The 26,118-nt window shown below is 47.1% G+C and overlaps 1 protein-coding gene and 1 long non-coding RNA gene across 3 annotated transcripts in view; one reads left to right on the top strand and one right to left on the bottom strand.

Annotated features, from left to right (window-relative positions):
* Positions 1-764: 764 nt before the first annotated feature.
* On the top strand, positions 765-22,888 carry MS4A18 (membrane spanning 4-domains A18). 2 transcript variants are annotated; one of them, XM_070069871.1, is made up of 8 exons: positions 765-953; positions 4,028-4,268; positions 7,408-7,890; positions 11,402-11,515; positions 13,284-13,340; positions 15,827-15,937; positions 17,871-17,984; positions 22,268-22,888. In XM_070069871.1, the coding sequence occupies exons 3-8, from the start codon at positions 7,420-7,422 to the stop codon at positions 22,577-22,579; spliced, it is 1,179 nt and encodes a 392-aa protein (XP_069925972.1). In that variant the 5' UTR covers positions 765-953; positions 4,028-4,268; positions 7,408-7,419; the 3' UTR covers positions 22,580-22,888. The 2 variants fall into 2 exon arrangements, with proteins under 2 accessions (XP_069925972.1, XP_069925971.1); XM_070069870.1 differs by having other exon boundaries at positions 881-950; positions 4,198-4,268.
* The window catches only part of LOC138848864 (uncharacterized), a 9,460-nt gene continuing 1,419 nt past the window's right edge, over positions 18,078-26,118 (bottom strand). The window contains exon 2 of the long non-coding RNA XR_011387016.1: positions 18,078-18,497. This is a non-coding gene — a long non-coding RNA (uncharacterized lncRNA). The remainder of the gene's footprint in view (positions 18,498-26,118) is intronic.

Here is a 26,118-nt window from a genome sequence, read left to right as displayed (position 1 = left end):
CGAGGACAACCTGTCCCCAGCAGCAGCGGCTGCTCCTATAATCTGGAAACCAGAATGTAAACCCAGGTGGTGTGTACTTGAACCTGACCTTCTGCCTGAAGTTAAACCCATCTGAGTCCAGAAGAACCTCGGTGGCCCACAGCCCTCCTGTTACATGGACAAGAAATAAGCAGTGGCTGTTGCAGTCATGGAGGTATGGGGCTTGCTTGTTATCACAGAGAAGGCTGGGTCAGTAATCAGGGTGACAATGGGGGACACCACACTGACTCAAAGCAGGCCGTGCCCAGGCAGGAAGGGCACTCAGGAGGTGTTTTTTGGCTTTTCAGGGGCACCACCTCTCTTCCTGGTTCTGTCTGTTGTGGACCAGCTGGTACTACTTTGCCATTACTTCTCAGGTTTGGGACTTTGGTTCAGTGCTTTGCTGGGGAGTGAGAAACTCTGAGCAGGGCAGAATGGAAGTGAAATTCTGAGTGGTTACAAAGTTAACATGCAAACCACACCCGAAAAAATTCCTGAGTAAAGAATAGCAAACTTGCCCATAATAGTCAATACAACTGAATCTTGTCTTGAGTAATTTCTGGTAAATACTCCAGTTAGAATAAAGCAAAACTGAAACACAGCCAATCACAGCAGTAAAGCAAAACCTGGGATGGGCTAGGAACTAAGAAGGTAAGCACTTTTCTAACTGCAACCAATCAAATAACAGTTTGGCTTTGTTTGTACATCTGCCTTATAAAAACTTGTCCATGATGATTTTTTTTTTCAGACCATTAGACCTCTCTGGGTTTACTGTTCCACAATTCATTAATTTCTTCTTATGCAAATAAACTCTGAAATTTTGCTTTATTTTGAGCAGATAGACCCATTAGCTGGTCCTCTGTAATAATATAAAAGGCTGAGCAGAGGAGCACATGCCTGGCATACTCATCTGGGTTTCAGGATGGCTGTGATAAGTGCCTTTTGATTTAGAAGGAAGATCTGGAAGGGATGACTCCCAATTAGGACTCAGCTGGTCTTGGGAAGGGTGGGAATTAGCCTCATTATTATTATTATTATTATTCGACAGGTAGAGTTATAGACAGTGAGAGAGAGAGACAGAGAAAAAGGTATTCCTTCTGTTGGTTCACTCGCCAAATGGCCACTACGGCCGGCGCTGCGCCAATCCGAAGCCAGGAGTTTCTTCCTGGTCTCCCATGTGGGTGCAGGGCCCAAGCACTTGGGTCATCCTCCACTGCTTTCCTGGGGCACAGCAGAGAGCTGTACTGGAAGAGGAGCAACCAGGACTAGAATCCAGGGCCCATATGGGATGCTGGCACTGTAGGTGGAGAATTAACCAAGTGAGCCATGGTGCTGGCCCTTAGCCTGTTTTAAAAGCTTGCATACAAATCCTGCTATTATTCAGAAGTCTACTTTTCATGGGAGACTGTGAGCTCTTTGCAGAGTGGGCACCTCCTTTTGGTGCCCACAGGACTTGACTATGTTTCTGGGGTGTTGGGAGGGGCATGGTGAGGCCATGTAAAGGGAGCTGGGATCCTGTTCTAGAAGCTGTTCTCACACAAATTCCCTGAGTGCCCCGTAGATTCAACCTCTCTGTCTGCGCAACTTGAGCCATCTTTTCCCACCTGCTCAAGTTCTCCCCACTCCCCCATCCCCACCTCTTTCTATCCTTCTTTCAATTTGCATTTTTTAATATTTATTTATTTATCTGAATGGCAGAGTTACAGAAAGGGAGAGGCAGAGAAAGAGGTCTTCCATGCACTGGTTCACTCCTCAAATGGCTACAATGGCCAGAGCTGGGCCAATCCAAAGCCAGGAGCTGGGAGATTCTTCCAGGTCTCCCACGCAGGTGCAGGGACCCAAAAACTTGAACCATCTTCTACTGATTTCCCAGCAGAGAGCTGGATTGGAAGAGGAGCAGCAGGGACCTGAACAAGTGCCCATATGGGATGCTGGCACTGCAGGTGGTGGCTTTACCTGTTATGCCACAGCGCTGGCCCCAATTTGTATTTATTTTATACAAAATGTATTCTTGAATCATACATTTTTGTTTCTTCAGTTTCTTCTGTGGTATCTTTTTCTTCTATATCATTTCCTCTTTTGGTTTAGGAATAAGTTGTTCATTTTCATTATGGCAAGGGGAGCTCATGTCTGGGTTAATCTAATCATGACCTCTGTAAGTACCATTTCATACCTTGGGTGCTTTGTTCACCTGGATCTGCTCAATGACCAGAAAATCTGCAGGAATCAACTGGACTTTTGATTCTGGGTGGTTTGGGTTTCTAGTTCCATTTTGTGTTGCTTTTTTGTAGTCAGAGCAAAGCAAGATGGCTGTCATCCAGATCTCCCAAACTGGCACCCAGGTTGGGGGCCAAGCAGGATGCAAGTTGGGGTTAGCCAGGCACTGGATGGTTCTTCTAGTAACTCCACAGTTAATTCTAGCAATGGATTGTGAGCTTTTGACCCAGGAGAGAGCACAGTGGGGAAGGGGAGGGCTTCCCTCTCAGGAGTAAAATGAAAAAAAGAAAAAGGAGCTGTTTGAGCTCACAGGGTGCGATCCAGTGGGTGGAAGCATCAGCTCTTCCTTATCTGAAATAGGGAGTTGGGGTCAGCACTGTGGTCTAACAAGTAAAGCCTCCACCTGCAGTGCTGGCATCCCAAATGAGCGCTGGCTCTTGTCCTGGCTGCTCCTCTTCTGATCCAGCTCTCTGCTATGACCTGGGAAAACAGTAGAAAATGGCCCAAGTGTTTGGGCCATTGTACCCATGTGGGAGATCCAGAAGAAGCTCCTGGATCCTGGCTTCAGATCAGCCCAGCTCTGGCCATTGCAGCCATTTGGGGAGTGAACCAGTAGAGGTTCACAACAAACAACTGGCCTGTTCACGCAAGTTCTTGTGGGTCCCTAAGCACTGCAAGGGGCAGTCTGTGCCATCACTCTCCCTGGCTGCTGCTTCATGAAAACATTGAGGTTTCCTTGACTTGGAGACCCATGGCTCTACCTCTACCACTCGTGCACACAGCAGTCTCCTCGTGTGCCTGTCTGTCTCCATGTCCATCTTCCTCCTTTTCATGAGGTCACCAGTGCTATTAAACCAGGATCCACTCTATGAACCTCATTTTAACTTCATCACTTTTGTAACGGCCCCGTCTCCTGATAATGCCACATTCTAAGGAATTGGATAAGAGGTTAAGACTCCAATATGTCTTTGGTGGGGCAGGAGACATCACCTCATAACAGGAGCTATGTTCCATGACTGAGTCCATGTGGAGTGAAGAAAGAGCTGTGAAAGATGAGATGTGAGTGAGATCGGGAATGATTAAGAACTTGTGGCAAGAAGTGACTAAGAAAATCATAGTCAACAACCAAAGACTCTCTGTATTTACCACTTGAACTGGGAGTGGGGACACCACAAACAGGGTTGTGGCTTTAGGCAATCCATGTGAAGCTAAAGGACAGGGTGATCCTAGGATAAAAAAGTTGGCAATACCACCATCCCCGGGCAGTCATATTGGAAACATTTGGTTTTTAAAGAAACTAATTTTGAATGGAAAGTTGAAGGATGACTTTCTGGAGGAAAATTCTTCAAGATGGGCCTTGAAGGATGAGTTAGATGCAGACATGTGCCTGTCCCCTCATACTATGTTCTGGAATATGCTTTGCCTTTCACAAAGCTTTATTCCAACCTCCCTTACCATGCCTGACCCGAGTTGAATGTCAGGTTCAAGTCACTCAGTACACTCCCAAGAACAACCAAGATCTGTGTCACTTCCCCAAATGGTTGATCACTGCTGATCTGTTTCTTTGTGCCCAGCCATATGTGTGCTACAGCTATCCAACAATGGTCATATTCTGGCTCACCAACTCATTGCACATTCCAGCACACTTTGTATCCCAGCATTTAAAAACCCATCTAACACATGCCAGGAACTCAATAAATACTCATTAATTGCTTAATAGGTACAATCTTACTGATTGATCAATTTTGTTGATCTTAATGACTTCTGGATTTCTCAACTTTCTCAAAGACAGACTTTGGATTGCTTTCCATGTAATCCCACTCCAACCAAGGCCATAAATAGTTCAAGCGACAAATGAACACAGCATGGAGGTTAGATATTAGACTCATTCTCTGTAACTGAAACTACAAAGTGGACTTTGAAGCCTGAAAGAGAAACCTGATTTTTCTCCTTTCATCAAGAATTTCTAGACCTGCATACAGAAACACACGGAGCCGGAGAAGGAGCAGTCACAGGTTTGTCAGAACTGCAAGGTAAGAATCCTGTGCATTTCTCTGCAACAGCCTGATGGTCACTAGATGATCCCTAGACAGGCCTGGCAAGCATCCCTTGTGAGCTTTGAGGGTCAGGGGTGCCCTCCAGCAGGACAGGACTTTCTGCAGCTCTCCCTTGGAGATGCAGTTTGACCAGCTGGGTAGTAACTGAAGACTTAGAACAGGTTCCTGAAACTAGTTCAGATCTCTGCACAGACAGCCTTAGAAGACTGGAAACCCTGTGGGGAATCTTATTGGCTGAGCCCTCCCTGAGTCCAGCAGCTTCGAGCACATTGTGAAGGTTCATATAGGGCCTTGATCTAAAACTAGTTGAAAAGCTTCTAACAGATCAGCCTCCTTGGTTCTTGTTCTTGTTATTATCCTCATAAGAGGTAGAACTGAAGATATCTCAGGAGCATCCGTCTCAGGGCCCAGCTGTCAGTGTCAGCTGTTGGGTCTTCAATTGCTGTTTTCACCCAAGGAGGAAGAAAGCCTACTCTAAAAAGTAAAGATAGAAAGAGCTCAATTTTTTTCCTACGATCGGAGTGTGACATTCAGCACCAGCATTCATTATGAAAATTGAAAACAGACCATCAGTTTTCATAGTTCCAGCTTCAGCTTTGGCGTTTCCTAGCTGTGTGATTATGGTCAAGTTACTTAACCTCTCTTGGCCTCAGCTACTTTATCTGCAATATGGTCACAGCAGTGATCCATCACTGAATGAGCTGCCTTCACACGACCACAGGCATGTGAAGCATCAACAACACCCCAGGTCGCTGTGGTCATCAGGGTAAGCCACTCCCCTGGAAAACCTTCTCTTTCTCTGAGAATGCAAGGTATGCCCAGAGTCCAAGATGGAAGTGGTCCCCACTCAACGCTCTGTCATGTGTATGTCAACTGGCAGATATTCTGCTGAGACATGAAAATACAGTGTGATGGAAATCGCAGTCAGAAGAAATAACTTTGAATTCCTGATCACTGCTATAACTGCATGATCATAGGCACTTGTTCCGTCTTGAGAGCCTCAGCATCACAGGGTGTGGGTGGGAACAAAATGAGTAGAAAGACATGGCCAGTGCCTTTGCTGCCACATGATGAACCAGTGACAATTATTTTTATGGAAAAAATAGAGTTTCAAAGAGACTTAGAGAGCAGCAAGATCTTTAAAATAAAGAATAAGTTGAGGCCGGCGCCGCGGCTCACTAGGCTAATCCTCCACCTTGCGGCGCCGGCACACCGGGTTCTAGTCCCGGTCGGGGCGCCAGATTCTGTCCCGGTTGCCCCTCTTCCAGGCCAGCTCTCTGCTGTGGCCAGGGAGTGCAGTGGAGGATGGCCCAGGTGCTTGGGCCCTGCACCCCCCACATGGGAGACCAGTAGGAAGCACCTGGCTCCTGCCATCGGATCAGCGTGGTGCGCCGGCCGCGGTGGCCATTGGAGGGTGAACCAACGGCAAAGGAAGACCTTCCTCTCTGTCTCTCTCTCTCTCTCACTGTCCACTCTGCCTGTCAAAAAAATTAAAAAAAAGAAAAAAAATTTAAAAAAATAAGTTGAGAATTCCCTCAAATTCTATATAGCCAATATTTTTAACTGTTGAGATCCAAGGAAAGGTAAGTAAAACCACCACGGAGAAGTGTAGGACATTTCCGTATGGCTGTGGTTTTCATGTTTGTACTGTGTCAGAGTTACCTGGAACACTTGTGAAACCACAAATGGTAGATCCCCGCCCTGGGGAGGTTGGGATTCAGTTGGGGAATGGATGGAGAATTTACATTTCCAATAAATTCCCCCAATGATACTGGAGAACACAATTTGAGATCCACTGACATAAGTATTGGAAACAAAATAGTTTGGGGTCAGTTAAAACAGCAACCCTTCTTTTATGTGTGGTCTTTACCCTTCCACAAACAACAGATGTTAATTGAATATTTTCTCTCTGCCAAGCCCTGTGCTAGAAACTTTCGCAATCTTTAAAACACCCTCTGGGGAAGGCATTATTGTCATCCACCTTTCATAGATAGGAAACTGAGAGCTTAGGCAATTCACCCAAGGTCACACAACTATCAAATGAAGAATAGGCCCAGGGCTGTCTAATTGCCTAATCTTGATGTTGGTATGCCTTTCAGTTTATGTGCCAGATGATTAATATTAAATAGTGCCAATCCATCAGCCAGTACCAAAGCCAAGTTGACAGTTGACTGTGGGGCTTTTCCCACTGTGGCAGCAGTTAGAACACTGAAGAAAATGCTATAGACCCACATTAAACTCATGGTTTAGAGAAGGCAGAAAGCAGCTGGTAGCATACTTCTGGAACCCAGTGTGTGCTGTTTTGTGCCATGAGATTTGGTTTCCTGCCAGCAATGAGTGTATAATTTAGGATCAGAGATAAGACGAGCAACCACAACTAGCAGGTGACCTTTCCCCTCATCTGAATGGGATATTTTTCCACTCATTAGGAGGAAGCAACATGTCTCCCTCCTCTTATTGCATACTTGCTCATGAGCATAGAAAAATTAAGCAAGTCTCCAGATCCAGCTTAAGAGAGGTCGAATCAGGACCTCATCTGAGAGCTTACCTCCACGCAATTCCCTCCTCAGCTAACTCCAGAGTATAACAGAAGCTGCATGCTAGTAAGGATGTGGCCACTGCCATCATCTCCAGCGTCCTGGACCAGAATGGTGTGAACACAAATAAACAGAATTCAGCAAAAGGTCTCTCTGGTCCTAATCCCACACCAACATGAACCCCGTCCATGAACAGATGGGAAAGCATGGTCACTCCCAGTCCACTGATCCCACAGCCCCTCTCCAGATGGAAGGGAGGTAACCTGTGCCCATTAACAAACTCGAGTAGGTTGTCACATCAATGACAGGGGCCTACACAAACCCACTACCCAAATCATAAGCAAGGGACTTCAAGGAGCTAAACAGCCTCAGGAAACCTAGTCTTGAAAACTCAAACCTCTAAAAAGAAAATAGTACACCCCAAGAACAGGGACTCCAAAGAAAGCAAGAAGCTGCTCTGTACAGTCCCATGGGAAGTGGTTTTATTGTATATAGATGAAGCTAAAGCTGAGAATGAGGTAAGGTGAACTGTCCGTTACTTTAGAGGATGGAAATGGACTTTCTTGCCTGTTTTGCAGATATTGTGCACTATGACTGAGCAGGGGAGTGGAGCCATCAGTGTTCCAGGCATCGTTGCTCCAGGCAATGCCTATGTCACCCATCCCGGGTATACTGTGGCCTCTGAAAGCCTTGAGAAGACTTCGAGGGTAGCTGCTTACCCAGTCCCATCAAAAGTAACCCAGTGTGACCCAGGAAGAGCAAACTTACAGAACCCACTCATGGAGAGCCAGAAGCCAGCAGGAATGCCAAGTATACAGAGTCAAGCACCTGGGCTCCAGCATCCAGGGACAACAGTCAATGTGCAGACTCCCTCTGGAGTCATCCAATACTCAGCAGGACCGACAGCCATCCAGACCCTGCCTGAAGCTCCTCAGAATCCTCCAAATGCCATCCCTGGGCCAGCATACACCCCAAACCAGTCCCAATGGAGCATGTCATTTGAAGCATTCTCTGCATTTAATCCCAAGAAATTCATCAATGATGAGAGCAAAACATTAGGGGTGAGTATGATTTCTTCTTCTCTCTAGTTTGGGGCACTTCATAAACCTCTAGTGTATTTAGATGAGGAAGGGAGTGGATTTCAAGGGCAAAGGACAAAAGAGGAGTGGTAGTTTCGGGAAGCTGGGCCCAGGGCAACCCTACAAATGCCAGGCTCTCCCTTTTCTTCCCCCCACTTGTTAATCAGGATCCACAGCCTTTGGGGAGGCTGTAAAACTGCTGAGACATCGTTCACCCAGGTGTCAGGGGCAAGGGTGAGCCCCAGACACAGTTTCAGTAAAAAGACCATTGACCAGGAAATCAGGTGATCCATGTTTAAGAACTAGCTGGACTTGCTGAGCGGCCTCAGGTACATCCTTCCCTTTTGCTGGGTTTCAATTTTCTCATCTTTAGGTGTAGCAAGCATCTTGCTTAAATTCCTCCTCGTCTGACATTGTCTGATTTCCTCTTGGACCAAGAAAAGTCTTGCCTTTTTCCTACCTCCTCCAATTTCATTTGGCACTTTGCGAAGTTTGGGTCCTGGGCCCCATTGGGTGCCTGGCCTACTCTTAGCAGGGGAATTGGCTCATAACGGCACTCAATCTATATGCATTCACCCATCAACATGGCAGACCCTCCGTAAGGAGCTAGAGATTCAGAGATGGCCAAGACACTGTCTTGGAACACCGTGGAGGTTCTCTCTTTTCATAGCAGCTATCATAGTTATACTCCCTTCTGGCAATTGCCATAAGGCATACACACAGGTTGGCATGGGTGCTCAAGGAGCAAAAATTTTCCAGCTTCCTCGAGAGGTTGCCAACTCCCTCCTGGAGGCAAGAGGACAAGAACAGTGTCGGGAAGGGAACAGACTCACTGACACCCTGCTGTGGTTTGAATACAGTGTGAGTATGTTCCAAAGGGCTTGTGTGTTAGAAGCGTGTTGGTCCCCATGTGGTGCTGTTGGGAGGTGCTGGATCCCTTGAGAAATGGAGCCAACTGGAAGGTCACTGGGGTCATCAGCCTCAAAGGTGATTTATGTGTTTCTCATGTGACACCTGGCTAGTTCTTGAGGAAGGCTTGCTATAAAAAGAGCAATACAGATTCCTTCCCTCTTTCTGGCTTCTTGTTTTGCTGTGGATCTCTCCCTCTCATCCACACCACCATCATGACAGAGCCTGGGCACCCTTGCCAGAGCCAGTGCCGTGCTGTTTGGATTTTCAGCCCAAAAACTATGAACTAAATAAACCTTCTTTCTCTACAACTGATACAGCCTTGGGTATTTCAGCATAGCAATGGAAAACAGACTATCACCCACCCAACCTACCCCTCCTGTTGATCCTTCAGGAGTACACAAGTGGGTTATACCAAGAACAAGGCACTATTTGCAACCCCAATTGATCAAGATCAAATCCTGGACTAAATTCTATAAAACAGTATCAGGAATAAAGTCCTGGTCATAAGCAGCAAGATTACAAATGTGTGACTGAGGCCAGCACTGTGGTGCAATGGGTTAAGCCATAGCCTGTAGTGCCAGCATCTCCCATGGGCACCAGTTTGGGTCTTGGCTGCTCTACTTCTGATCCAGCTCCCTGCTAATGCACCTGGGAAAACAGTGGAAGATGGCCCATGTGCCTGGGCCCCTGAACTCATGTGGGACTTCCTGGAGGAAGTTCTTGGCTCCTGGATTCAGCCTGGCACAGCCCTGGCTGTTGTAACCATTTGGGGAATGAACCAGCAAAAGGAAGATCAATCTCTCTCTCTCTCTCTGTCTCTCCTTCTCTCTCTCTCTCTCTGTAACTCTACCTTCAAATAAATAAATAAATCTTTAAAAACAAGAACAAGTAATTTTTACACTCATAAAACTAACCCTACACTAAGTAGAGTGCATCCCTTAAATAAAATAAAATAATTAAAAAAAATAAATCCAAATATGTGTGACAATCTTCCAAAAGGTAGAGATTGTATATGACATTAAGTAGTAATTAAAAATTTGTATTATGGTTGCTCTTCTTATTATTAATTAACATGGGGGGGAATGTTTTCTAACTTTGGCTCCCAATTATTATAAGGTAACACTGTCGTTTGGGCATGGTTTAGGCCCCCACTCCTCAGTTCAGGCAGTCAAGTTCCAGAGTTATGAATTTGATAGAGGTATGATTCAGTGATGGTGTCTAGGAGATGGGTCTAGCAGGAGGTCCTTAGGTCATTGTGGATGTGCCCTCAGAGAGTAGTTCTCATGAGAAGACTGGTTATATAAGTTGTGTACAGCCTCATATCTCTCATCCACTCTGCTTCCTGGCTTCCTGTGTATTCCTTCCTCTATCCAAGTCCCACAGCCCTTACCAGAAGGTTAAGTCCAAGATCAGGCAGTCCCATCGGTTTGGCCTCTGTGAGGGTGACAAATAGCAATCATATAGAGCGGGCAGAGGAAGGATACATGGTGAGCCAGCAAGCAGAAAGAGTGGGCAAGCCAGACTCAGGCTTTATCACACCCTCATGCAGGAAGTACCTTCTGAGGCCACATCCCCCATGACCTAAGGGCATCTCACTACACCTCCTGAAGCTTCCACTTCCTCCCAATAGCACCACCTTGGGGACCAATCTTTTAACAAATGGGCCTTTGGAGAACATTCAACATCCAAACCACAGCAGATACAGTTAAAGTAGGCATGCAGACAGAATCAAGCACCCTGTCTTACAAAGTGACATTCATAGATTCATGGACCATGAGAGCTGAATCTTTTCCATGTTGATAATTTGAACACTCAGGAAACTGAGACCCAGAGAAGCCCAATGCCACCCTCGGGGTCTCAAGAATAACAAATGCTGTATCAGCCCCAAAGAGAGGGAGACTCACCCTGAATTGGGGTCATAAAAAGAACTTAGATCATACTTGAGGGAAAGATGCGAATTCATGAGGATGAAGGGACAGAGCATATCTCAGTACATCCATTACCAAGGGGAATTGTGGGCATGTCATGAAGAAGGCTGGGAAGGGTATGGGGTATGGAAAGAAGAATTGTGTCAGCAGAAGGCATTGAAACACCTATTACCTACTGGACCTGATGTGCAAGCTTTATGAGCCCTTTTAATCCACAACTCTACAAGCCAAGTACTATTACCCCCATCTTACAGATAAGGAAACTCAGAGGTCCCACAGTTGGCCAGTGCAGGAGGGAGGATACAAGCTCAGGTGTCTTGTTTCCAAAGCTCCTGCTGAAGCCATCTCTCAGCACACCTGTGAGATCTGAGTCTGTGGGAAGATGTTCCTTCCTAGGTTCTAAACCATCTCACCTTTCCTTTATGCCTGTGACTCTCATCCTTGGGGACACCTTAGCATTACCCACGGAGCTTTAAAACACACTTAGGCATGGACCTCACCCTCAGCAATGCTGACCCAGTTGATCTGGGTGAGCCCCAACATGACTCACACTTGGGGGGATTCCAGGTTACAGCCAGGGCTGCAAAAACACCTATTCAACTGCCTGAAGGCCCCCATTCTGTTTTCTCACTGCAACTTGTTCCCTTTGACAGGCTGTTCAGATCTTCATCGGCTTGATGCATATTGTCTACGGAATCACCCCTCTGCTGTATGACCAAGTTTCTGTGCTTGGGCTTTCAGGGTACCTATTCTGGGGAGGAATAATGGTAAGTATGATGCCATATTGCTTCCTTCCAGGGCCGCCAGGTGGGGACAAGGAGAAAGTAGAGGAAGAAGGAGCTTGGAATCCCATTTCCAGGAATAGGGCCCAGAGCCAGCCACCTAACTCTACAGGTGCAGCCAAGGACTCCGGATCCAACCCCACCCTTTCCCAGCAACCCCTCCTCCTGCCTCTCAGGAAGTCTGGCACAGACATTAACTACCATGTCCTTTGACTATTCTACTCTTTCTGGCTACTGATTTGATGAAATATCTCATATGCAAACCAGAGTGCCTCAAGGTGTGTGCCAGAGACAGTACCCACCTACCAGTCATGAGTGCATCGTAAAATGATCAGGAATTATGTAAACAGACCATCAAAGCACTTGGTAACAGAAAGTTGGCCATAGTGATTTCCACCGCAGAAGTCAACACACGCTCCAATTTGGGGGCTTTCTCTTTGCTGCCACCTCACAAAGTAGGTGTTAAACATTTACCAGCACAGCCCTGAGTACATCGCGTGGGGTGAAGTTTAAACAAGAATAAAATGAATTCTCAAGTGCATCATTCCACTTACCTGAACTATCTGTAGTAGTCAAATTCATAAAGAGAAAAATTAGCAAGGTGATTGCCAAGAGCTGGGGAGAAGGGAGTTAGTGTTGAATCAGAACAGAGTTTCAGTCCCCAACAATGAAAGGCACTCTGGAGGTAGTAGTGGTGGTAGTGGTGGTTACACAACAACATGAGCTTGCTTGGCCCTGGGGAACTGCACACTGGATAAAACTTGGAACTGTGAGTTATATGATACAAGCATTTTACTACAATTGAATTAACAAAAAAATTAATTTTTCAAAAATAACCCTAATTTAAAATCAAAGCATCACCAACAGTTTTTAAATCCCTAAGAGTATCCCCTTTCTGTTATTCTTAATTTTGTGTTTACCATTCCTTTATCTATCTTTAAAGTCTAATCACACCTACCTGTAGCCTAACCAATTAGTAGCTTGGTGTTGCATATTCACAAACCTGTGTTAACGGAATCATGCCACAGCCACACTCTGGTAGCTTTACTCCCTGCTGGACATCTCAAAACAGCCACACTTCATTCATTTTCAGTAGTTGATAGTAATCCACTACACACTACAATTTTCTTACCCATGACCAACATTTGGGTTGTCTGCCAAATTGCAGACTATGCCACTAGTCTTATGCATGCTTCCTAGTGCCTGCGGGCAGAACTTCCCATACAGCATGATCTGAATGATGCCAGGCGTGTCCTGGGATGTTGTGAGAACCAGGTGAGGTTTGAAGACTTCCCCAGGGCTCTGCTGAGGGCTGCTTTAAGAAAATCTATTTGTGAAAAGGATAGAGAAGCATAATTCATCCAATGTTTGCTACTAAAATTGTAGATGAGAAAAAAAGGAGTTTAGGCATTGGTATGTACAGGAGGTAGACTCAAGGAGAACACCAAACTACAAAAATAAGAATGAGATTCATAGCCTCCTGGAATAAAAAATTCAGATTTTTAGGAGAAAGGAAGGCTTTAGCCTAGACATACAGGAGTTTGAATATCCTGGGATTTAGCATAATTGCTGCCTCACCATTGAGATGGTGAAAATGTTGACTGGAAGGAACAGACTTGCACATCTTGGAAAAGAAGTTCTATAGAACTTAGAGACAGAGGGACACACATCTGTCTGGATGGTTGTCTTTTTTAACCTATAACTCAATGGATCATTCATTTTTGTTGTTTGGTTTTTTTTTTTGGCTGTGTAGTTTGTTATATCTGGATCCATCTCGGTATGGGCTGAAAAAAGCCACAACACCTGTGCGGTGAGTACAAGTGCTATCTCTGACGACCTGGGAATGGTAAAATTTGACCCTCTACTATTTAAGGGGAAAGAGGTCTCATAGTGATGTGTGTCCTGGCCCTGGCCTGGGTTCAATACTTTAAAAAAATAAAAAAAGATTTATCTATTCATTTGAAAGGCTAAATGACAAGAGAGAGCAGTCTTTCATCCACTGATTCACTCCCCAAATCGCCACAACAGCCAGGGCTGGGCCTGGCCAAAGCCAGGAGCCAAGATCTCCACCCTGGTCTCCCACATGGGTGGCAGGAGCCCAAACACTTTTACTGCCCTCCAAATGCATTAGCAGGAAGCTGGATGGGATGTAGAGTAGCCAGGACTCAAACTGGCACTCTGATATGGCATACCAGAGTCATAAGTGGTGGCTTAACCCACAGCATCACAACGCCAGCCCCTGAGTTCAGTACTTTTACATACCTTATTCCATCAGTCCTCACAATGCTTTAAAGTTCGATTATCCCTCATCTCACAGATAAGGAAATAAAGGCACAGAGAGGTCAGGTGGCTTGCACAAGATCACACAGACAGAACAGGGCAGAGCGGGGATGGGAACCAGAGCTCTGATCCCAAAGGTAGGATTTTACCTATTGCTTTTGACTACTTAGAAATTTTTCCTTTGGGAAACTCAAAAGCATTGCTTAGAGCAACAGCCTAAGTATTCTCAGAATGATGCGAAAGTTAGGCCTGAGTCTAATAGTAATACGTGTACATTTCAGCCATTTTTGGAAGTTGTCTCCCACCTGACTCTTTGGCTGGATCTAAAAGTGAGAGGAACGTTTGCTGTGAACAATGCAGAGACCCAACCACAGGGTCTAGGGCCCATATTTCCCCTGAACGTCTAGGGTATTGCGTTCTGTCTTAGCATCCAGCAAAATTTCTGGTCATATTTCGATTTTCGCTGTGGCCCCTAAAAGGCTTCAGGATAAATGCAGACCACTCCTCTCATGCCTGGTTCCAAATCCACCTTCTCCCCCTCACTTTGTCAACATGGCTTCTCCTCTCTCTTCTGTCTTCTGAATGAGAAGGCAGTGAGTCCACGAGGGGCTGTGTTGTCTGACACACACCAGGCCAATGGTGTCTTTGCCCACACCAAAGTCCAATGCCCTCGCCAAGAAGTCCACCACCTCCTGGCACCTCCTGGCCCCCTCTTCTCCAAGACCTGACTCCTGATTGAAATCTCCACCTTGCTCTCTCTGTGTCACAGCCGCCCTGGCCTTGGCCCACATGTGAAATGCAGGCTTTTCCTCTTCATGCTTTCCCCATCTCCACAAGGGAGAGACTTGAGGAGGACACAGACCGTAAATAACTAGAGGGTGACAATATCTCAACCAAGCCACAGATCCCTTAAGATGGGACAGTAGACTCTCAGCCCTGAAAAGCTTTCCCCATCCTGCACAACCAATCCTGCACAGCCAGGCTCCAGGCTCCCGCCACAGGGACCATGTCCTTCCTACTCCTCCCTCTCAAGGCAGCCTTGGAATCGGAACCCCTGCTCATTTCTTCTGCAAAGCAGGTCCACCTCCTTGTCTTCAGGGTCTCACTTCCTAATCCTTAGCAGCTCGGCATAGGATTTTCCCTCCCCTCAAAGGACCCTGAAAATTTATTGAAGAATAATTCTCTCACCTCCTCACTATATTTGCAATTAACTGGCTTCTCCATCCTGCCTAACCATCTCTTTTCTTTTGCTTTTGCTTAAAATTAATTAATTAATTTATCTACATTATAGTATAATAGGCTAAGCCTCTGCCCATTATGCTAGCATCCCCTGCAAGCACCAGTTCATGTCCCAGTTGTTCAGCTTTCTGCTTGTGGCCTGGGAAGACAGTAGAGGATGACCCAGGTACTTGGGCCCCTGCACCCATGTGAGAGACCTGAAGGAAGCTCCTAGCTCCTGTGTTTGGATCAGCCTACCTCCAGCTATTGCAGCCATTTGGAGAGTGAACCAACAGATAGAAGACCTCTCTCTGTGTGTCTCTCCCTCTGTCTGTGGCTCTACCTCTCAAATAAAATCTTAAAAAATTATTTAATTAATTTATATCTATTTGAAAGACAGAGAGATAGAGACCAACAGACAGAGAGATCATCATCCATCAGCCAGTTCACTCCCCTAATGCCCACAAGAGCCAGGGTTGGGTCAGGCCAAACTCAGGAGCCGGTAACTCAATCCAAGAATCACAATCCAAGAATCTTGGCAGCAGGGGTCCAAATACTTGAGCCATCACTTGCTGCCTCCCAGGGTGCACATTAGCAGAAAGCTAGAATTGGGAGAGGAGCCAGGACTTGAGCCCAGGCACTCCAATATAGGATGCAGGCTCTTAACTGCTGCTCCAAATGCCTGCTCCTGGCCATCTCTTTTCTTCCCTGGCTCCCTCTTTTGTCCTCCTTGCCAAGGTTTCCCACACCCAGGCTTCGAACTCTGCTCACCACCTCCTCTCCTTCCACATGCGGCAGGTGAACGGCAGCATCGTTGTGAACATCATGAGTGCCATCTTCTCCCTGCTGGGGATCTTCATTCTTATTGCAGACCTGGCTGTTTTATCACCTCTGCGTAGCAACCTACAGGTGAGCATTTTGACTGCCAGGCCCCTGTGCTTCCTGAGGACCAAAAGGGTTACAAGATTATTTCCAGAGCAGGAAGGAAGTGCAGCTGCAGTACATCCCAGCATAACAGCCCCCATGACCAAGAATTATTCAACCCTTACCCAAACTCTGTGAATGTGGAGGCTCAGCGAGGGGAAGCCGAGAGACCTGCCACCTCATACCTATTCTAGTTCCTGCTGAAAGTGCCCAGGGAAGCAGCCAGGTGCAGCTGCCACCTTCAAATTCACAAGATCACCTGCCCCCAGGAGTCCATTGAGGATCAGTCTATCGCAAATGGATGGGTCAATGCAAGTCATTTATTTCAGAGATGATCTTGGGATTTGCCCGGAGGGGAGGAAAGAAGTAAGAGAAGCCACAGGGAGGAAGCCCCAGGATAAAGACTGTGCTCAGCAACTTGCTGATGAAGCCTCATCCTTCTGGGGTCCGGCAGACAATGACCACTATGCCCTCAGAATATCCTGTAAGGCTGTGGCAATATTTATCCACCAACTCCCTCCTCTGGTGATTGAAAACTGCCCACCCCCTCCAGCCTGCTATGCATGTGGGCAGAGGGGTCTCTTGTCATTGAAGGAAGCCCTCAGGAAAAATGGAAGTCAAGAGGTAGACGGGGAGATAGTCAGGGCCAAAGGCATATGAGGAAGACACCTGCAGCATTGATGTAGTACTTGAGTAGGCATCGGGAATGACAATTAGAATAACTTGTCCCACAGTTGGCTGCAACTTGGTCCATCCTCAAGACTAGTTAACCAAGCAGGACAAGCAAGACTGGCAGGGCCCAGGGTCTTAAACTTGAGCTCCCTACAAGGGGGAGTCCCTAAGGGGAGAGCTTCCTGCAGGTCCTAGGAAGAAACCTGATTCTGCTGATGTGACTTGGTATCTAGAAGGTACGGCAGCAAACCACAAACCCAGGCAAGGTGCTGGCCTCTAGAGTTGAACATGATGCAACAGGATGTCCCAACAAGGGGTGCATTGTGGTCCTGGGGACTCAGGAGCAGCAATATCTCCTAGTGATAAAGGGGGTCATTGGGCAATCAGGACCTCTACCAGCAAGGAGTACATGAATGTAGTATAGCACAGGGCTCTGATCTCAATAGTAATGGGCCAAACCCTGGGTTTGCCAGCCTCTGCTGCAAAAAGAAAGGGTGTAGGGGATGAGGCAGGAACTCTGAGGACCTTGCCACAGTACTGTGGGTGGAGCCAAGGCCCAGAGCACACTGGCACTGTGGGGTGTCCTCACTTCTGCCTTGGCTTCTGTCTTAGCTCTTACACTTCCTACCAAGAGCAGATCCAGGCAGAGCGACAGGAAACAGGGTTAGGAAAGCCAGCAGCCAGGCAGAGCTGATGACCCTGACCTCACTGGCATCCATCGCTTGACCCTCCATAAGGAGCTCAGCCCTCTCACAGAGGCTTACCTGGCCATGGATTTGCTGAGGGGTGTCTCAGTTTGAGTTCCTCCCAAAAGCAGACTTGGAGACATGCAGTTGATTTGGGAAAGGAAGCAAATGCCAGCCTAAAGGGTGAGGGAGCTAGGGTATTTATACACCAAACCCTGATGGTCATTGACACAGGGCTGCTCGTCAAGGGAATTAGCTCCTCAAAACTCCCAGCCTCTTTTACAATCAGTAAAGTAGTCCCAGAGGTCAATGGGAACCCCAAGGCCAAGAAATGCAGGAGCTGGCAGTTGGAAGTCAGGCCAGTATGCACAGATGGGATAAACAGGGCATATAAGAGGAGGGCCCACAGCAGCTGCTCCAAGGTACCACACAAAGAGAGGGTCTTGGGCCATCCAGGGGAAACATGTGGTATTTGCCTAAGGTGAGCTCTACAGGTCTTGACTGTCACCTAGACAGTTCACCCTAAGGACTAAAATTCTTTAATTCCTCTATGCCTCCAGCGTTATGTGAAGCCAATTTCTGCTTGTCTCCTCCCGTTCGCCCTGCTGGAGTTGATCCTCACATGTATGATCTCACATTTTGGGTGCCAGGCTGTCTGCTGCAAAAATGTTGAGGTAAGTGTTGGGCTCTGTTTCAGAATCAGAACATAAGCTAATGGGCTGGAGCAATGGGTGCCCAAGAGTGGAATAAGCAAAGTCTAAGAGAGGGTACAGCGGTTACGTTTTATTGGATACAAACTACCCCAAAACTTAGTCCCTTCAAACAGCAACCATTTGTTCAGTTTTTGAAGTATCATCAAGCAGGGCCATAATGAGGGAGTAACTCTTCTGCTGTACCTACTGCCAGCTGCCAGGTGGGCTGGGGAATTGTTGGTGTACAGGGGTGTATTAGCTTTTTGTTTACTACAACAAAATACCTGAAAGAAATTACTTATGAAGAAAATAGAGATTTATTTCAGCTCACGGTTTTGGAGGTTCACAGTCCAAGATCAGCCAGGTCCCATTCACCCATTCAGTCAGTCTCTGGTGATGGTGTTGTTGTTGAGTTCCCAGGTAACTGAAGAGCATCACATGGCAGGAGAAAGCACATTGTCTCTCCATGTCTGTCCATTGTCTGTCCTATGATCTCTTTTTACAAAAAAAAAAATTGACAGACAGAATGACATAGAGAGAGTGAGACACAGAGAAAGAGACCTTTACTCTCCAAAGGGTCACAACAGCCAGGGCTGGGTGAAGCCAAAATCAGGATCCTGGAACACCACCCAGGTCTCCCATGTGTGTGGCAGGGGCCCAAGTACTTGGGCCATCTTCTGCTGATTTCCCATTAGCAGGGAGCCAGATCAGAGGCAGAGCACCCAGAACTCAAATTGTCACTTCAATATGGGTTGCCAATGTAATAGGTGGCAACTTAACTCATTGCACCAGAACACTGCCCCCCCCCATATGATTTCTTAAAATGCCACCAGGATTTAATCACAGGGACTCTACCCTAATGACTCAATCCAATCCAGTCATTTCCAAAGGCCTCATCTTCTTAAAACACCATAATTGGATTACATTTCTACCCCTTTAGTACCATTAACCTAAGATTTTGAGGACCAACACGTAAACTAACATCCCAAACCATAGCCAGGTTCCTTAGGGGAATAATCCATCTCGGCTCCACTTGTTATATCATCCTCTAGGGTGCCAATATGGGTAGCTGGGTTCCCAGAGTAGCAAGACAATCAGGCTCCCACAGACTAGCACTTTAAGTCCTTGCTTGTGCCAATGTGCTAATGTCACATAGATCAAAGTCATTCACTTGGGCAAACCTAGACTCAATGAGTAGAGAAACAGCTGTGCCTCTTGAGAAGAGCTAGACCTAAGGGTCATGAATATGAGGACTTTAAAAAAAAGATGTATTTATTTATTTATTTATTTGAAAGGCAAAGTGAGAAAGAGAGAGAGAGATCCTTCCATCTCCTGGTTCACTCCCCAAATGACCACAACAGACAGGTCTGGGCCAGGCCTAAGCCAGGAGCTTCATCTGGGTCTCCCACATGGGTGATAGGGGCCAAAGTACTTGAGCCATCTTCCAGTGCCTCCCCAGGTGCATTAGCAGGGAGCGAGATCAGAAGTGGAGCAGCTGGGACTCCAACCTGTGCTCATATGGGATGCCAGCATCACAGGCGGAAGCTTAACCCGCTGTACCACAATGCCAGATCCTGAATATGAGGACTTGTGGCAGTCTTCAATCCGGCAGTTTTTAAGATTGTAACAGTTTTTCCCTGTCCACAAATTACTCACATTTGTCCAATACACATAATATACTCATCCCAAGCATCCTATTCGGTTATGGCACCAGGCTGGAAGCCCAGAGTGCACATCAGATCTAGATGCAGCTGAGGGATTTGGAGATGTGGCTGTTCTTGATCCAGAAACCTATGAACTAAGAACAAGATCTGTCCACCATGTACTCAACATACCTCAGTGAGACAGAATAGGATAACCAGAATACACCCTCCCATTCTACAAGGGGAGCACAGAAAGTACAGGACAGCCACTGCTCCATGCTAATTCTGAAATCTATGGGACAAGCCCTGCCCTACTGAGGAGCAGCGTACTTTTCTTAATTAGGGGGCCAATTTTGCCCTCTGCAAGAGTCGACCATTTCTTTCTGTTGCTTTTTTGGAGGGATTCTTGAATTCACTGCTCTCCAAGATCTTGACTCCACCTATGGACTCTTGGCTCCAACTTTTCCATAAGAAATGGCCCATCTTTTCCACCTTAATAAAAACAAATAGTTTTCTCATTCTGCCTCCTGTATAGATAAACCCAAAGGTTTTTTGCAGTTGGAGCCATTTCAATCATCGTTGGTCAAGTGGTACCTTTGTTGATACAATTCCCTTTAAAACTCTGAGGGTATTTGATGTAGCAAAGTAGAGCTCTTGCCACACTTGAGGCCGTGTTCAAGATATGTTTCTCTCTCTAGATCTGCCAACATCTACCTGTATTTTTTAACCAAGGCTCTGAAGACTTAGAAGTCATTCTACATAGCTAAAAGATCTAATAGACATTGCCTTAAACATTTTTTTAGATATTTATTTGTTTATTTGAAAAGCAGACTTATAGGTGGATGGAAAAACAGAGAGGTCTTCCATTCACTGGTTCACTCTCCAAATGGCCACAACAGCAGGAGCTGGGCTGATCTGAAGCTAGGAGCCAGGAGCTTCTTCTAGGTCTCCCACATGGGCACAGGGGCCCAACCACTTGGGCCATCTTCTACTGCTTTCCCAGGCCATCAGCAGGGAGCTGGATCAGAAGTAGAGCAGCCAGGACAGGAACCAATGCCCATATGGGATGTCAGTGCCGCAGGTGGATACATAACCTACTATTCCACAACACCAACCCCTGCCTTAAACCTTTCAAAGATCTTAACAAAGGATTGTATAAACATGTCCTTGATTTGATGTTCACTCTCAGGTATTATAGTTTTACTTTGAATGTCATTTATCCATTGGGGACCTTACAAATAAGAAGAGTTGGTCTTACTTTCCAACTCTAGAAATCTTGGGCCACTGTCTTCCTTCAGAGTACTCCTTGTACACTGGATCATTCCTTCTTCATCTGTTCTCTTTCTTTAAAAAAAAAAGGGGGGGGGGTTCATTTATTTACTTAAGAATCAGAGCTACAGAGGGAGGGAGGGAGGGAAAAAAGAGGGAGGGAGGGAGGGAGGGAGGGAGGGGGGAGGGGAGGAGAGGGAGAGAGAGAGAGAGAGAGAGAGAGAGAGAGAGAGATCTTCCATCTGCTAGTTTACTCCCCAAATGGCTGCAACAGCCAGGGCTGGGCTAGGAAGAAGCCAGGAGCCAGGAGCTTCATCCAGGTCTCCCACATGGATGGCAGGGACCCAAATGCTTGGTCCATCTTCAGCTGCTTTTCCCAGGCTATTATCAGGGAGCTGGATCAGAAACAGAGCAACCGGGACATGAACCAGCACCCCTATGGGATGCCAGCATCGCAGGTGGTGGCTTTACCTGCTATACCAAAAACTCTTGTCCCTATCTGCTCTCTTTCTTACAGAACTGTACCATCCACAGCTAGGAGCACCCAAATGACTTTTTTAATATTCTATTTTATTTCCTCCTTTGCCAAACACAAAGTTCATTAGGTAAATTTTGTCTCCCAAAATGTGGCCCAGCTTCCCCGCTGCAGAACATGGGTAACAGTTCACCCCATACCCCATGGCAGTTTCCTCTCCCACTTCTAGCATCCCCCAGCAGTGAGATCACCATTCTTCCAGCCTTTATAGGAGATTTACTCATTAATCCTCCAGCTCCCACCTGCCAGCCTGACCCAAAGTCAATGCATAGGTCACATTTTTGTTTCTTAACTTGTAGTTGCAAGTTCTGTGTCAATTAGTTTTTGCTGCACAAGTATATCAAAAAATACCCAAACTTAGTGGCATATTGGACAGTTACTTACTTAGCCCATGACTCTCTGGCTGTTCTGAGAAGTTCTTCCCATCTCTGCTGGACTTGCCATGCGTCTGCCATCTACTGGGGAGTTGCTGAGGGGCTGGATGGTCATGGATGGGCTCACACGTCTGGCAGTTGGCAAGCTGGCTACGATCAGGGACAACCAGACCACTTGTCTCTCATTCCCCAGCAGGCCCGCCTGGGCTATTTTCTGTTTGGTACTCCTAAGGGCAACAAGAGGGAGCAAGCCCCAATGGACAAACACTTCACAGGACTCTGCCTGCATCACATTTGCTGATGTTCCCTTAGCCAGAGAAACTCATGTGACCAAGTGAGCGAGGACCTACCCAAGGGCATGGGAACAGAAAGAGGGAGAATCTGTAGCCACTTTTGCGATTTACTACAGAGGAAGATGATGGTTTCGTGTCCTTTGCTTTTCAGAGCACGTCAATGCTTTCAACCATGTTCGGTATCAACACAACCAGCACCGCCACCGGCCCTGTCAGTACTACCACCGGCCCTGTCAACAGTGTCGTCATCCCTGTCAACACCGCCACTGGCCCTGTCAACACCACCAATGGCCCTGTCAATACTACCACCAGCCCTGTCAACAGTGTTGTCATCCCTGTCAACTCTGCCACTGGCCCTGTCCACACTGCCACCAGTCCGGCCACCATTAGCACCACCATTCCTGCCTATGCTACGTATTCTGAACCTTCATACCAGGAAGTAGCTGATGTTACCCGGAGATAGTGGGCATGGGGAGCCTCTTCCAGAACAAGGAGGAACCACTGCAGCAGAGTCCTCTCTTCCTTCTGAAACTTCATGACTTTGACATAACATTATTGCGAGACTAACATGACAACTATTTCCTCCCCCTCCGCACCACTAAGCTTCATTCTTGTTTGCTACTAATGGCTTTTTCATGACTCATAAATAATTTCCCTTCAGCTCTAGATATCTTTGAACCTTGGCACACTGCAGGTGCATTTTTGTTCTGTTGCTCCTGGTATGTACTCCCTGTTGAGAAGCCAGTTCTAAATTATTGCCTCAGCCATGCAACGTTTAGAGGTTCAACTCCTGTTTCCTCCTCTGACTCTAACCCTAACACAATCACTCCCAGGAAGTACCAGGAGCCATACAGAGTGTGTGCCATGCCAGCTAGCAGTGTGTGTATGTGTGCCCCAGCACTCTAGGGTGTGCAAATGGGAGAGTGTATGCCCCACTCCTGGCCCAGAAGAAGAGATGTTGAGGTTGTGCGATAACACCTACACTCACTTCAAACGATGTTAGCACTTAATAAAGGATCCTTTCCCTGTTTGCATAAAGTTTTCCTAGGGAGTAGCAGGTCTTCTGCATGCACCTTGCAGCCCATAGACTCCACTGCAGGGGTCCCCTCCCCCCTCTCCTGTCCCTCTGCCCTCCTATGGAGTTCTGACTGCTACCTGACAACCCACCATGAGGTCTGAATGAGACCTATATCCTTGGTGCCATGCAGGAAGGTGGTGGTGGCTCCTGACAGATCCCTCAGGGCTATTTCCAAAGGAGTCATCTACAGGGGACCAGCAGAATGTTCTCTGGCTCTGTTCCTGGCATCATTTCAGTGAACGATTATGCTCAAGTATTCTTTTCTGCCAAGAGTGAGAATGGGAGACAACGAAACAGGTGAAGGATCAGAAACCCCCATGCTGTCCCACCTGGTAGCCTGAAGTTCTCTAATCACAACGTCTGCTGACACATTTCTGTCACCAATCACCAGAGGGCCCTATGACCACTGTATACCCAATAGAATGTAGCTTCTGAGACCATTTACATGCAAGAACCAGAGTGCTGGGGGAGAGGGCAGTGGGGTGCTAACAGGTGCATAGCACCCACGTTTCACTGGGCACATGTAATTCCATCTCCAACACCAACATACATATTCTCAGCCCATTTTACAGATGAGGAAACTGAGACTTGGAGACAAGCCCTTCTCTGAGTCACAGTCAAGGAGCAAAGAGCACGAGGCAGGATTCCCTGTCTCCTGACCTGCTCTCTGCCCGCCACCCAACCTGGGATCATGGAGTTTCCTTTTCTCCCTAAAAAGCCACCCCCATTTTAGCCCACAGGCAGGAAAAGATAACGCACCACTGGCCAAGGAGCAGCGCCCACACACAGAGCTGATCCCTGGGGAGAGGACAGGCAAAGGGGCCTGAAGGGGGAATCCCTTCCTGCTCCACCTATAAGGAGAGCCTAGAGGCTGAGATGCAGAGCACTGGACTCACAGCCACATCCCAGCCTCTGACCAAGCCTGGCTGAGAGAGTGCAGTGGGAGGGAAGGAGCACAGGTCCACGCAGCGCCCATGACACTCTAGGTCGGCTGCAAGAAACTGTGCCCCATTGTGTACACAATCCATGGGCATTATAAACACCTGCTGTGTGCCAGGTACTGTACTAAATGGTGAGGGAGCCTACGGCCATACCACCCTGAACGCACCTGATCTCGTCTAAATGGTGAGGGAACAACCAAGAATGACCACTCAGAATCATAAAGGCCACAGTGGAGGCTCAGGGCTGTGGAAGTCCCCAGGTGCACCAGGCACTAGCCCTTTAGTTGTTGGATCATGAAGAGGTGAGGTGGCTTTCCAGAATAATAATAGCGACAACACCTGTGATGCACTGAAATACAAGGCCTCATAATAACACTAAAAAAAAAAAAAAAAAAAAAAAAAAAACTATTGGTCATCTTTGGAGACTTCCAGGGCAGTCTGAGAACTGGTAACTAACAGGAAAGAATCAAACATTCCCAAAAGGAAAAACGAGGAAAAGAAGCACTGAATAGAAAGAGTGATTTTCCTGGAGCAGCCAAATCACCCAGGAAACTTGTGATCGATGAGCAGGGGGCTAAGTGCCCGGCTGGGCTTAGGGTCTGGACATTCCCACCTGCCCCGCTGTTCGTTCCTAGTCTGTGCATTTCAGCATCCCAGAGGGGAAGAGAAAATGTGCTCTCCATATCTGAGGGTTCCAGGCCAGTGCTGTGGCATAGTGGGCTAAGCCTCTGCCTGCACGGGTGCCAGCCAGTTCATGTCCCAGCTGCTCCTCTTCTGATCCGGCTCACTGCTTGTGGCGTAGGAAAGCAGTGGAAGATGGCCCAAGTGCTTGGGTTCCTGCATGGAACCAGGAGACCAGGAAGAATCTCCTGGCTCCTGACTTCGGATCGGCGCAGCTCCAACCATTGCAGCCATTTGGGGAGTGAACCCATAGATCTCTCTCGATCTCTCTCGATCTCTCTCGATCTCTCTCTCTCTTTCTCTTTCTCTTTCTTTCTCTCTCCTTTCTGTAATTCTGCCTTCAAATAAATTTTTTTTTAATCTTAAAAAAAAAAAAGCAGCCTCCTAAACATGTTTTAGATCCTTTAGCTCAATGTAGAACCTTCTGCCAAAGATGTTTTGGCTATTTTCCTCTCAATATAAGAAGAAGGCACCGGCGCTGTGGCATGGCGTGTTAAGGCCCTGGTCTGCAGCGCTGGCATCCCATACGGGCGCCAATTCAAGTCCTGGCCTCTCTACTTCCAATCAAGCTCTCTACTATGGCCTGGGAAAGCAGTAGAGGATGGCCCAAGTCCTTGGGCCACTGTACCCATGTAGGAGACCCAGAAGAAGCTCCTGGCTCCTGGCTTCAGATCAGCTCAGCTCTGGTCATTGCAGCCATTTGGAGAGTGAACCAGCAGATGGAAGACCTTTCTCTCTGTCTCTCTCTCTCTCACTGTCTAACTCTACCTGTCAAAAAAAAAAAGAAAGAAAAAGAAAGTTAAAGGAGGGGCTGGCACTGTGGTGTAGCTGGTAAAGCCACTGCCTGCAGTGCCAGCATCCCATATGGGTGCCAGTTTGAGACCCAGCTGTTCCACTTCAGATCCAGCTCTCTGCTATGGCCTGGGAAAATAGTAAAAGATGGCCTAAGTCCTTGGGCTCCTGAACCCACGTGAGAGACCTAGAAGAGTCTCCTGGCTCCTGGCTTCGTATTGGCGCAGCTCCGGCTGTTGCAGCCAATTGGGGAGTGAACCAGCAGATGGAAGACCTTTCTCTCTCTCTCTCTCTCTCTCTCTCTCTCTGCCTCTGCCTCTCTGTAACTCTTTCCAATAAATAAATAAATAAATCTTGAAAAAAAGAAAAGAAAAGGGAAATTCAGAGAAAGCCTCCTCCCCTGACTAGGGGGTGGGTGTCAAGGGGAGAGAACAGAGAAGGACAGAGAGAGCTTTGTTCCCTTTCAGTTCATAGCACTCAGCATGACAAAGCGCCATACTTTGGGGTATA

This window comes from Oryctolagus cuniculus, chromosome 1, assembly GCF_964237555.1.
Source record: "Oryctolagus cuniculus chromosome 1, mOryCun1.1, whole genome shotgun sequence".
Classification (NCBI taxonomy): domain Eukaryota; kingdom Metazoa; phylum Chordata; class Mammalia; order Lagomorpha; family Leporidae; genus Oryctolagus; species Oryctolagus cuniculus.
The sequence above is the reverse complement of the archived record's forward strand: the minus strand, read 5'-3'. Positions and strand labels throughout refer to the sequence as shown.

Excerpts from the sequence above, each read along its gene's own strand:
- MS4A18 (XM_070069871.1), top strand. The coding sequence starts at position 7,420 with ATGACTGAGCAGGGGAGTGGAGCCATCAGTGTTCCAGGCATCGTTGCT. Across the intron at positions 11,516-13,283 it reads TATTCTGGGGAGGAATAATG|TTTGTTATATCTGGATCCAT; the intron begins GTAAGTATGATG and ends TTGGCTGTGTAG. Across the intron at positions 17,985-22,267 it reads TCTGCTGCAAAAATGTTGAG|AGCACGTCAATGCTTTCAAC; the intron begins GTAAGTGTTGGG and ends TTTGCTTTTCAG.